We start from the raw sequence: 13,567 nt of genomic DNA on the forward strand, positions 1-13,567 counted from the left end.
GGCACATGCTTGGATTGCAGGTCAGGTCCCCAGTAGGGGGTGTGTGAGAGGCAAACACACACAGACATTTCTCTCCCTCTCTTACTCCCTTCCTCTCTCTCTCAAAATAAAAAAATAAAATATTTTTAAAAATAAAATCCTCAAACACATAGAAGCAAAGAGTTGAATGTGTTCTTGCCACAAAAGTTAAAAAATAGAGGGAGCAAGAGGAGACTTTTGGAGGTGTCAGATAAGTTTATATGATTGATTGTTGTGATACATACATACGTATCTCCAAAAACATAAAGTTGTAAATACTAAATATCAATAGCTGTTCTTAGTTTAAAAAGTTGAATGACTACAATAAATACATGTATATATATACTCAGGGATAAAAATAAGTAAAGGAAAGTGTGATGACAATGTTGCATATAACAAAAAATACTAATAAAGAAATAGAAATTATTAAAAAAAACAAATTGCAAAGCAAGTAGGCAAGGAAAATATGACCAGCAACATTGAAAAAAAGAAGAAACTGATGGGGACGGGAGGGAGGGAGGGAGGCGGGTAGCAGGGAGGGGAAGGGGAAGGGTCAGATCAAGGAACAGGTGTGAAGGACACATGGACAAAGCCAATCTGGGGAAGGATTGAGGGGCTGAGGTGCAGGTGGGTGTGGCAGGGGAAGGAGGTGGCGGGTAAATGGAGACAAATGTATGTGAAAAAATTTTTTAAAAAGAAATACATAAATTTTTAAAAAACCAAATTGTAATTCTGTATTTAAAAAGTACAATGATGGAAAACAAAAAATTTAGTAGTGGGGCTCCGAAGTTTATCTGATCTGGCAGAGGAAAAATTAAACATAAAGATAGAGATCATGCAAGAAAAGAATGAAACAAGAAAAAATTGAAGAGGATCTTAGAGAAATGTGAGCACCATTAGGTGCATCAACATCCAGGTAATGGGACTACCAGAAGAGGAGGAAAGAGAGGAAGGAGAAGAAAAAATACTCAGACATGTTGGCTGAAAACTTCCAGTATTTATTGAAAAACAATAACTTGCACATCCAAAATTAAAACCAACATCAAGATAAATGCAAAGAGCTTCACCAACAGACACATCATTGTAAAAATGCAGATTGTCAACAAGAGAAAAAAACTAATTAATTACTTGGAAACCCCAATAAAATTAATAGCTGACTTTTCAACAGAAACATGGAAGCCAGAAAGCCATGAGATAACATATTCAGTGTTCAAGGAGGGAAAAACAAAAACAAACAAAAAAAAAACTTGTTAACCAGGAATCCTAGATACAGAGTTTCAGTTTTGTTAGATGAAAATGATCATTGCACAACAATGTGAATGTATAATACCACTCAACTGTACACTTTAAAATATTTAAGATGATAAATTTCCTGTTATGTGGACTTTACCACAATTTTAAAAACTCATAGAAGATGACATGTAAGTAAATCTTTTAAAAAAATTTTTTTATTGATTTGAGAAAGAGAGAGAGAGAAACATCAATTTGTCATTCTACCCATTCAAGTACTCATTGGTTGACTCTTTATGTGCCTTGACTGGGAATCAAACTTCCAATGTTGGCATATCAGGATGATGTTCTAACTGCGTTACCTGGCCAGGGTGACATATAAGTAAATCTTTATTATCATGGATTTGGCAAAATATCCTTAGCTATGACACCAAAATCACAAGCAACAAAAAATATAAATTAGACTTCATAAGAATTTTAAAATTTTGTGTTTCAATGGACACCAAAAGAAAAGATGACTAACAGATTGGGAAAAAAAATATTTGCAAATCTTTTATGTCATAAGGAACTTGCATCCATAATATATAAAGAACTCTTATAACTCAACAATAAAAAGGCAAAAGCACAATTTAAAAAAGAGAGAAGGATCTGAGTAAACATATATCCTAGGAAGATATGCTAATAGCCAACAAGCATATGAAAAGATCAAATATCATATAATTCCATTCATATTATATGCTCAGATCAGAGAAATCAACAGAGAAAGAACTCGATTAGTAGGTGCCTAGGGCTGATGGAGAGGACTCACAGGTAGCAGGGAACAGGAGCTGAAGATACAGGGTTTAATTTTGAGATGATAAACATGTTCTAAAATTGACTGTGGTGATGGTTGCACACATCTGTAAATAGACTAAAAATTATTGAATTGTATACTTTAATGGGTGAATCATAAGTATGTAACATATCTCAAAAAAGCTGTTAAAAAATAGAATGGATTCTCAGTGAACACCTTTCAAAATCAAAAAAAATAAAACATTTTCTACATTGGATCTGAGGGGAAAAACCATATTTATAGCTTTTTGATCAGATACAAGTGACAGTATATTACTAATATTGTGACTTATAAATTATATTTGATTCCCACATGTAAAATAGAATGAATACACAATAGAATCTTACATTCATTGAGGAATTCATTTGAGCAGTACTTTCGTCATCGGTTGGGAACTGATATATCTGGATGCCATTATTAATCAATTCATTCATTATCGTACACTTAAATTTCTGTAAATCATTCTTAGAAATTGCATCAGCTTTGGCAATCAGTGGTATAACATTCACCTATTAAGAAAGAAGGAAACAAAATCTTACCATTGAGGATTCATTGTTGATCCTGAGATTATAACAGTCAAAACCTCACAATATTTGACAAATATTTGTTTCTAGATAATCATTTACTATCACGCCTTCCTCACAAAACTGCTTTCCAAAATACTCAGTACTTTTGAAGATAAATTTTTATGAGAGTTCAGGTTTAGAAGTCTTAATTTTTGTTCCTTTTCAAACTTTCTTATATTTCTTTTTTTTAAAGATTTTTTTTTTTTTATTTTTGGAGAGAGGGGAAGGGAGGGAGAAAGAGATGGAGAGGAACATCAATGTGTGGTTGCATCTCGTGTGCCCGTCACCAGGGATCAGGCCTGCAACCCAGGCATGTGCCCTGACTGAGAATCGAACTGGTGACCCTTTGGTTTGTAGGCCAGCACTCAATCCACTGAGCCACACCAGCCAGGACTATTTCTTTTTTTTCAGAACACAAGAGGAATCTATTAAATGAGCTTAATGAAACTTATTTTGCTATCCTTTCTGTTTAGTGTGTAAAGTTAAACCAGTTGTATAGGTAAGATCAGTTGTTAGCTCTATGACCAACTCATAAATCTTTGTTACATTTTACTAAAATCAGTCATTTGCTCTTGTGTTTGTATTCACCATGGAAGTCACACTAGTAGAGCAATTGTATAAGCTGAAGATAAAAACACAAATTCATATTAAATTACATTTTCATGCCTACATGCTTATTCCCTGTAATTTTTAGAGGACAAGTATATAAATTCACCTACTGAAAAAATAGTAGTGGTTATCAGTAAGGAAATATATATAAGACACTGTCCTCATGTGGTTGCATTTGTGTATTAGGTTATATACACTACTTTCAATAACTTGCTTAGCTGTTAGTAAAAAGGAAAAAACTAATTAACAAACATTTGCACTGAACTTTCATAGAAAGGATAATCATTATTAATAAAGACCTATAGGAAAATTTAAAAGTGTGGGAATGTACTAATCAGATTTTCTTGTCACTTATAGGAAAAATACTCATTCTAAAAGGTTTTTGTAAGTTTGTGGCATGCAATCCAAACAATATCATCATTTCAACCTTACTTGCAAGATTGAATTAGAATAGATCTATACACACCCTTCAAAATTCACAGCTTCAAACAATCTCATTGAGCCAGCCAAAGAAGGTAGAACACAGCTTATTCCTTACCAAATGGAAATTTCGATTCTGATTTTATCTTGTAGGAACCTCTTGAGGTACCAATATATTATTTTATTGTGGTTCAATTATAGTTGTCCCCATCCCCCCCCATTACTCTCCCCTACCCTGCCCAATTCCATATCCTACATTCAATTCCCCCCATTGCCTTTGTCCTTGGGTCCTTTATACATGTTCTTTGACTTGATTCTTCCCCTTCTTTCCTCATTATTCCCCTTCCCCCACCTCTGGTACATTTATACAATGGAATACTACGCAGCAGAAAGAAAGAAGGAGCGTCTACCCTTCACAACAGCATAGATGGATCTGGAGAGTATTATGCTAAATGAAAAAAGCCAGGCAGTGGAAGACAAATATATGATCTCATCTATAAGTGGAACATAATCAACAAAATAAACAAGCAAACAAAATAGAAGCAGAAACATAGAAAGAAAGAACAAACTGACAGTAAACTTCATTATATTTTTAACACATCAGGAGTTAGTAAAATGTAAGTGGTAAGATAACGTAGTCTACTTAACTCATTAACCATTTGATTTATTTAACTGGGTGCTAAAAAGCAGAAGAGACCTTTTATCAAAACTACAAAACAATTTGTCCTCTACCTTTTATTCACTTGCATCATCTTAATAAATTCATCTTAATGCTGCAGTTGAATAGATCCTTTGCTACCTATATGTCTTTGCAGATAGATTTGTTTATGTTTCTAGACTTCTTTTGTTACTTTACTCTAACTGCAGAACATGTGTAGGCATGGATATGGCACCTTGCGAAAAAGTGTTGATTTGTAACTTGTAAAAAGGAATTATTTTCATATAGCAGAGTTGAGGTTGAAATTTATTAATAATATTTTCTTCCTAGTTCTAAAATATAATTTTTCTTGTCTCCTTGTATTTACATTTTAATAATTAAACTCTGCAGAAAATAACAATATACAAAATTCTAAAATGCTTTATTATAATTACAATAAGAAACTTTGTTAAAGCATAACTATACAATCTCAAGTTCTGTGATATAATAAGAATGTATAAAAGTCAGTTTTGAATATATTGCTTTAGTTTTAGATTCTTCAAAGTACATTTTCTAAAAAAAAACCTTGTTCAAATCTAAGGCTTCACTGTTATAACATAGATATTCAAAATTTTGTCTAATTTAATAATTTTAAACAATAGCTTCCACAGTAAAAAGCCAACAGCTGCTAAATAGCTGTATTGGGTTGTATTAGTGTCAAAGCTAAGGAAAGATACCCTCCAGTGATAGTATATCATTAAACATAAAAAAATGAAAATGTTCTAGGTTGATAATTCCTCAGGTCTTCAGGTTTAAGGAACAAAAGTCACATTGAAAAGGAGGGGATCAGCCTGGAAGAGAAGATGACAGGCGCGCATGCTCACTTGCCCGCCCCTTTATGTAACGGTCTTTGCAAAATGAGCAGTTTCCTGCATCTGGAAATAGCTTGATGATTACAGATGCCTTTAAAATGAAAAATAAAACTGTGTGTCCCCACTTATTGAATATTCTACAAACTGAGAAATTAAGGTAGCTTTTAATTTTAACTAAAATACAACTTCTTTAAACTACTTAGTGATATATGAGATTAACTACAAAATTTCTTTCTAGTGTGAACAATACATAGCAAAAGTCAGGCCTTTTTTGATTAAAAAAACTTCGAAACTGTTTCTCTCTTCAACTTGGTAAAGTTGAAAACATTATCTTTCATCAGGGTTGAATGCAGAAAAGAATCTCATAAGTTTCTTTCAAATGTAATTTGACTCTCCGTTAGAAAAAAAATACATATTGCATTCTGCATCCTGTTTGATAGGACCAGCAGCCAGGGTCATGAAATCTTTGTGTTTTAAAACATCAGTGATACCAGATAAATGTTAATGGAATTATCTTATAATATCACAGAGTAATTTCAATTTCAAAAATATGGGCAAATCTGAATCACAATCTGAATTATCATGTAATCACAAGAAAAACTGAATTTTTATTTTACCTGCACTTCATTATCCTGATGCATTTTCTAATTAAATTTCTCTAGAAAGCAAAGTTGAAATTTATCAAATGCTGTTTATGGGCTGAATATGTTTCTCCCCATCCCCATATAGATGCTGAAGCCCCAATCTTCAATATCTTCAAATGTGGCTGTGTTTGGAAATATAATCTTTAAAGAGGTGAGTAAGTTAAAATGAGGCCATTAGATGGGCCCTAATCCTGTCCTACTGGTGTCCTTATAAGAAGGGGAAACTTGGACACAAAAAGAAACATCAGATGGATGTGTCCATAAAGGAAAGGTCATGTGAGAACACAGTGAGAGGGCAGCCATCTGCCACCCAAAAGGAAAAATTTCTGAAGAAACAAAGTTTGGCAACAACTTGACCTTGAACTTCTAGCCTTGAGAACTATGAGAAATTTAATTTCTATTGTTTAAAACCCTTAAGTCTGTGCTATTTTACAGTGGTATTCTTAGGAAGCTAACAGAAATGTTTTAAAAATTAACACAAGAAATATATATACTGTACACATATTACAAAATAAGTTATTGTATGAGAATGCCTTCAAGGGGTGTATTATCTCAAAATAATGATTAAATCTTGAGGGTTTATGGGTTTACCAAACACACCTTATTGTCGATGCTCTTCAAGGTTAATAGATCAAGGGCCTTCAGAGAATGTCCTGTAGGTGAAATGAAGTAAAGGCACACGTGGATACGGGAATCATGGTAGTCAACAAAGGAACGTTGTATTTTCAATTCTTCTTGAAAATAGGCCTCAAATTGAGCATCTAAGTAGCTAACTATTGGTTGGTAGCTGAAAAACATTTAGTACAACATAGTAATAACACTGAAGTCTACATTTTTACCATTTAATGAATAGTTAATATGCATACTCATAATTTGTCATATAAAAATGTACATAACATGTTCTTACAAAGATAACAATTACAAACCAATAGAGGCCCATGGTTTACATTATTTATAGAAGTGGCAAAATGATCTTTCAACTCAATGCAATCCCAATCATAAACAAATTTTTAATATGTATATGTATATAGAAGTACAAAGGATCAAGAGTGCTCAAGACATATTGAAGAAAACCAAGGAGATATATTCTTCATATGTCAGGTCTCATTATGAAGTTAAAATAATACAGTATGGTAGCAGCACAAGAATAGATAGACTAAAGCACAAGAGAATTTTTTTAATGTGATAGAACTTTTCTATATCACAACTGAGATGGTGGATATATAACTCCATGCAACTTAAAAACCTACACTTGAAACCTCTATGGTTTTATTAACAAATGTCACCCTAATTAGTTCAATTTTTTAAAAAACCTGCAGAAATATACACCATAGAAGTAAGTTTTATAGTGTGTAAAATTTCAAAAGAGTGACATCATAATTGTGGCAATGAATACTCCCCTGGTTTTTTAACAACTATAAATCTGATCTCTCTACTAAGAAAGGTACCTCTGTGGGATCTGTGGAACCCAGCACCATCTGCCAGGGAACCAGGAGGAGTTTTGCCCAACTGCATATCTGGAAATAGGCAGACACACGTCCCTACAAGCTGTGGAACCAGCAGAATCCAGCACAAACAAGCAAACGTGCCCCAACTCCTCATTTATGCAGTAAGGGAAAAACTGGACAGTGTTTATTTGAGCATACACCAACAGATAAAAAACATTTACAGAGGTTCAGCAATCAAGATGGGAGAGTCCACTGGAGCATAGAAAAAAAAAAAAAAGAACAAATTTGGATGCATTGGAGAAGGTAAGAGGAACTTGGCCAGCATCTGCCTTCCCTCAAGGCACAGCCTGCACTAAAATAGCTGGCAGCAACCTCTCCACAGGGGAGAAAGTAAGTGCCTCGCAAACCACAAAGAAAATCCCTATGAAGATACTTAAAAGAAAAAAGACAAAGGAATAAAACATGTCACTACAAAAAGTCAACAAAATATAAAGGAATGAAAAGAGAAAGGAAAATAGGAACAAAAGAATTACAAGATAGAAAACATTTAACAAAATAACAATAGTAAGTCATTACGTATTAATGATTACTTATGTGTATTACAATATTTTATATATATTATGTGCCACATATAGTAATTAATTTAATGGTTTAAAGTGTCCAATTAAAAAACATAGAGTGGCTAAATGAATTTAAAATATGTGTGTGTGTGCGTGTATCCAACCACATGCTGTCTAGAATATAACCACTTTAGAATCAAGACCACATAGGAAAAGAGTTAAGATATGAAAAAGATAATCCACACAAATGGTAAAACCAAGAAAGCAGGGGTGGCTATACTTATACCAGTCAAAATAGGATTTAAGTCAACATTGTCAAAAGGGACTAGGATATTTTATAATGATGAAAGGATCTATTCATTATGAAGACAAATATATACATACACACACACTCAACAATGGAGCATCTAAATACAAAAAAGCAAAAATTCACAGAACTGAGGAGAATAGTACCTAGCAACATGAAAACAGTAAGAGATTTCAATACCTACTTTCAACAATAGGTAGAACATTCTGACAGAAAATCAATAAGGAAATAGCTGAACCGAGCAGCATTTTATTACAAATGAACCTAACAGATATGTACAGAATATTACACCCAACAGCAGCAGAATATGTGAGCCTACAAATAGTCTTAACAAATTTTAGAAGACTGAAATTATACCATGTATCATTTCTGATTACAATGGAATAAAACTAGAAGTCAATAACAGAAGGAAAATTAGAAAATTCACAAACTGGGAAAATTTAAAAACACACTCATAAACAATCTTGGGTCAAAGAAATAGTCAAAACATAAATTAGAAAATATCTCCACAGAAACAAAACAACAACAAAAATTCATAACATACCAAAACACTGGGAACAGCAAAAGTGGTAAATAGAAGGAATTTTACAGTGATAAATGCCTAGATTTTTTTTAAAAAAAGAAAGATCTCAATTAAACATCCTAACTTTTAACCTCAAAGAAGAAGAAAAAGAATAGCAAACTAAGCCCAAATTTAGAGAAAGAATGAAATAAAGATTAGAGCAGACATAAATGAAACAGAGAATAGCAAAACAATAGGGAGCATCAACAAAGCTAAGAGGCAGCTCAATAAACAAAGTTGACAAACGATTACCTAGACAACTAAATAAAATTATAAAAGGTGGAAACCTTAAAACTAATGCCACAAAAATAAAAAACACCATAAAATACTCTTGTGAAAAATTATACAATGGCAACAAATTAGATAATCTATAAGAAAGAAATACCTATAAACACACAATCTACCAAGACTGACTTGTGAAAACCATAGAAAGTCTAGGTAGATCAATAATGAGTAAGATTGAGTCAGTAACAAAAACAGCAACAAATGTCTACCAATAACAAAAAGCCCAGGACAGAAGAGCTATAGTATTGAATTCTAACAAACATTTAAAGAATTAATACCAATACTTCTTAAACTCTTCCAAAAAGCTCAAGAATAGGGAACATTTCCAAACTCATTTTGAGTGGTCAGAACTACACCTGATACCAAAGACAGACGAAGACTCCACAAGGGAAAAACCACAGGCCAATGTTCTGGATAAATTTAGATGCAAAAATCTTCAACAAAATACTAGCAAATTTAATTCAACATTACATGAACAGGATCATATACCATGAGCAAGTGGAATTAATCCCCAAAATGCAAGGGTGGTTCAAAATAATCAAATAAATTAATGTGGCATACCATGTTAATAGATGAAGAATAAAAATCACATGACCACCTCAATATACACAGAAAAAGCATTTAACAAAATGTAATACCATTTCATGATTTAAAAGAACTCTTGAAACTAGGTATAGAAGAAATTTATCACAACACAATAAAGACCACATATGAAAAGTCCACAGCTAGCATCTAAATTGTTACATTTATAAGCAATAAACTGTTTGTAGTACTCTTCTTATCCTTTCAATAGTTCTCAGAGCAGTGATAATATCTCTGCTTTTATTCCTGATATTGGCAGTGTTTGCCTTTTCACTTATATTGCTTGCTCAGTCTGGCAAGTAAAATAGATTTTTTTTATGTTATTGATCTTTTCAAAATAATAGGCTTTTAGTTTTATTGATTATCTGACCTTTGTCTCTTTTCATCAATTTCTGTTCTACCATAGTTTTTCTTTTTGTTTTCCTACTTTAGGTTCAATTTTTTCTTATTTGTCTCATGGCTTAACATGGAACTTTACATTATTGATTTTTAGCTTTTTCTTTTTTCTAATATAAGGATTTTGTGCTATAAATTTCCTGCTCAGCAATACTTTTGCAGGATTTTATAATTTTTTTAATTGTGGTAAGAACATTTAACATGAGATCTACCTTCATAACAAACATTTAAATTCAAAATAAAGTGCTATTAAATATAGGCACTATCTTAATAATATTGCACAACTGAAAATTTTTACTCATTGAACAGCAACTCCCCATTTTTCCTTCCTCCAACCACTGGCAACAATTTACACTCTGCTTCTATGAGTTTGACTAAGGGTTATAATGAGAAAACAGAAGTGTTTGAAGTCTGTGGGGAGCAGGTCATAACTTGAATAGAAAGGCATCATTGTAAAATTATCTATTAACTTGTCCATAAACATTTTATGCATTTTCTACTATATATGACATATTTTAAGGAAATTTGTTCTGTAGTATTACAAATGCATTTCAATTATTATAAAATGTAATAACTGTATAAAGGATGATTTTTGAGAGGGCACCTACTAAACTCATAATAAATGATGCAAAATTCTTAAGTTTGGCTAATGGGGTTTTCATTTCACCTGGATTATTTGAAATTTTCACAGAAATAAATTCATTTATGAACTGGATAATTAATAGAAAACAAGCAATCCAACAAGTAAGTAAATGGGGAACATCAATTTTAAAAATATTTAAGAAACTGCCCTGACTGGTATGGCTCAGTTGGGCATCATCTCACCAAGCAAAAGGTTGGTGGTTCAATTCCTGGTCAGGGCACATGCCTGGGTTGTGGGTTCAGTTCCACGAGTGCATACAAGAGGCAACCAATTGATGTTTCTCACTCACATCAATATTTTTCTCCTTCTCTTTCTCCCACCCTCCCTCTCTCTCTAAAAAAATAAGTAAAATTTTTTAAATGATGATTCCCCAAAAGGATATGTCTGCATTCTAATTCCTGGAATTAGTAAATGTGGTCTTATTTGAAGAAGAAAAAAAAAGGGTCTTTGTAGACTCAATATGAGATTATCCTTGATTATCTGGATTCACTTTAAATCCAACAACAAATGTCCTTAAAACAGATGCATGAAAAGCAGAGAAGGACACAGGAAGGTGAAGTGAGATATTGGGGTTGATGTAGCCATAGGAAATGCCAAAAGGTAACAGAAGTTTACAAAAGCGAGAAAATATTCTCCCCTAGTGCCTCCTGATAGAGTGTGGCCTTGCCAACACCTTGATTTTGGACTTTTGGCCTCCTCAACTGTGATAGAATAAGTTGCTGCTGATCTAAACCACCCAGTTTATGGTAATTTGGTATGGTAAACTCAAGAAATTAATACAGGAAGCATCACCTATTGTGGTCTTATTCTACAACACACAAAAATATATACCATACATTAAGCATATTGACTCTAAACTTAATTTTATATTTAAAAAAATATTTTCAGAAGTATAGACTATTAGGTCTATGGTGATACACATTTTCTACTGTATATTGTTTTTATAAATTTCACACAAATTATTTTCATGTTTAAATTAGAACATGAGTATTTGTTTAAAGTCTGTCTTTATCCAGTGGTCCTCTGGTGAATGTTTAAAGTGTGGTTCTCTGGAAGGAAAATAAAATGATTTGCAGCATTTACTGATATTTAAGGTGTGAATACTCTCGCCTGGCCTATTTCAAGCTCCCTGAATGATGTCATTGAATGTACAATTGACAAAAGATTAGTACAATGCACTCTTACAAGTTTCTCTGAGCTAGCTTCAGCACACCCCTGCATATAACTAAATTAAGTCACACAAAACAAGTCAATATATGAAAAATATATTCACTGTTATGTAACTAACTTTAACTAACTAGAACTGTAACATATAATACTGAATATGCATCTATTCCAAAAAGAAGCACAAATCTAGAGCTATTGCTTTGTTTAATTTATTTCCCTTTCACACAGTTTAAATCTGATAAAGGAACTATGAAATGTCATCATAATACCAGAGGAGAAATAAGGAAATAAGCTAGAACTAATAGAAACTGCATAAATACATTTTTGCTGTAATTTAAAAATATTGTAAGGAAATCAAGGGTCGTCAAGGAACATGTATAAAGGACCTACGGACAAAGCCGAAGGAGGGGAGGACTGAGGGCGGGGCAGGGGAAAGTGGTGGCGGGGAAACGGAGACAACGGTACTTGAACAACAATAAAAATTTAAAAAGATAAAAATATTTTAAAAATCAGACAGTTGGATACAAAATATTAATTTTATAATAAGAAGAGAACATTATTTAGTTAGCAAGAATTAAAATCTGGGAGGAAATGTTTCGATTTCCTTAGGAGAACATTATAATTCAGGGCATGGAGAAAGAAGGCAAATTCCTGGAAATAAGAAACACTTTTAATTAAAATAAGAAAACACTAACCTGCCTTCTCTGTTCATTTGATCACCATATCCCACTGTTTTCACAACAGTTAATTTCAACTGCACATTGCTTTCCTGGAGTTCATATGTCTGAATTTTAAGTTCAACATTTGAGTTAAAATGTGAAGATTTTTTTTCTTTCAAATTAGTGTTAAACAATGTGTCAATCAGTGTTGATTTTCCAAGTCCAGTTTCCCCTATAATAAACATATAAACATCATATAGAGGCATAGGATGGCTGAGAAAAAGTAACACTCTAACCCCTAGAGTGGTTTAAAGGGCCTCAAATACTTCAAAGCTAGCCATCCTTGAAAATATACACGCTACCCCTGACACCTTCAGCCATTAACATAATAGAGAAAGAAAATATACACAAAATTGTATCAGATTTTGAAGAGTAATGAAACATTTAAAGAAAAAGTGTTTAAGGAATAGGGCTAAGAAGATTGAAACTAATATATACATGAAAATATGTTCTTGAATTAACAATTTTTCACTGCTGAAAATAAGTTGAAATGAGCATTTGGAAAAATTAAGCAGTAATCCAGAGAAGTATGGCACTTACCCACACAGAGAATATTAAAAGAAAATCCTTTTTGAATAGCTCTGTTCACCAACTGATGAGGCAAACATTCAAAACCAAAATGACCAAGCATAGATAAACAACGGACATTATTTTCTCTTTGCTTAAAGAAAACACAAGTTAAAAGATTTTAATTAGAATAGGAAATATCATTTGAAAACATAATTATAATATTTCTAAGAAATTAAAATTATTATCATACCTGAGGCAAGCTGAAAATGAAGTAAGTTAGGGAACAAAGAAATCTTTGCCCAGATTTTGCTATCATTTTTATAAATAGTGAATCTATCTGTGATCACACTCAAAGAGACAGTATTTTGAAATTTAAAAATACCATAAGAAAGTCTAGTGTATTACTTGAAAATAATAAGTTATTTTATCATAGAAAAAAGGGGAAAAATTAGCATTCTTTTATTCTGTTTCAGTGTGTTAATATATTTAAGAAACTCAATATATATTAATGTGTAAGAAAACCAAAGTCAATTTGAGATTTTTAAAAAGGCAACAAAAAC

The 13,567-nt window shown here is 32.4% G+C and overlaps 1 protein-coding gene across 1 annotated transcript in view; it reads right to left on the minus strand.

Moving 5' to 3' along the window:
- SEPTIN14 (septin 14) overlaps positions 1 to 13,152 on the minus strand; it is a 32,524-nt gene extending 19,372 nt beyond the window's left edge. The window contains exons 1-4 of the mRNA XM_054589657.1: positions 13,038 to 13,152; positions 12,474 to 12,669; positions 6,429 to 6,615; positions 2,428 to 2,589 (exon numbers count right to left, since the gene is read on the minus strand). Of these exons, the coding sequence (XP_054445632.1) occupies positions 2,428 to 2,589; positions 6,429 to 6,615; positions 12,474 to 12,669; positions 13,038 to 13,128 (636 nt within the window). The 5' untranslated portion in view covers positions 13,129 to 13,152. The remainder of the gene's footprint in view (positions 1 to 2,427; positions 2,590 to 6,428; positions 6,616 to 12,473; positions 12,670 to 13,037) is intronic.
- Between the last annotated feature and the right edge of the window lie 415 nt (positions 13,153 to 13,567).

The sequence above is a fragment of the Pteronotus mesoamericanus genome, unplaced genomic scaffold (genome assembly GCF_021234165.1).
Source record: "Pteronotus mesoamericanus isolate MK-2021 breed Mesoamerican mustached bat unplaced genomic scaffold, CSHL_Meso_final scaffold_167, whole genome shotgun sequence".
NCBI classification, from domain to species: Eukaryota; Metazoa; Chordata; class Mammalia; order Chiroptera; family Mormoopidae; genus Pteronotus; species Pteronotus mesoamericanus.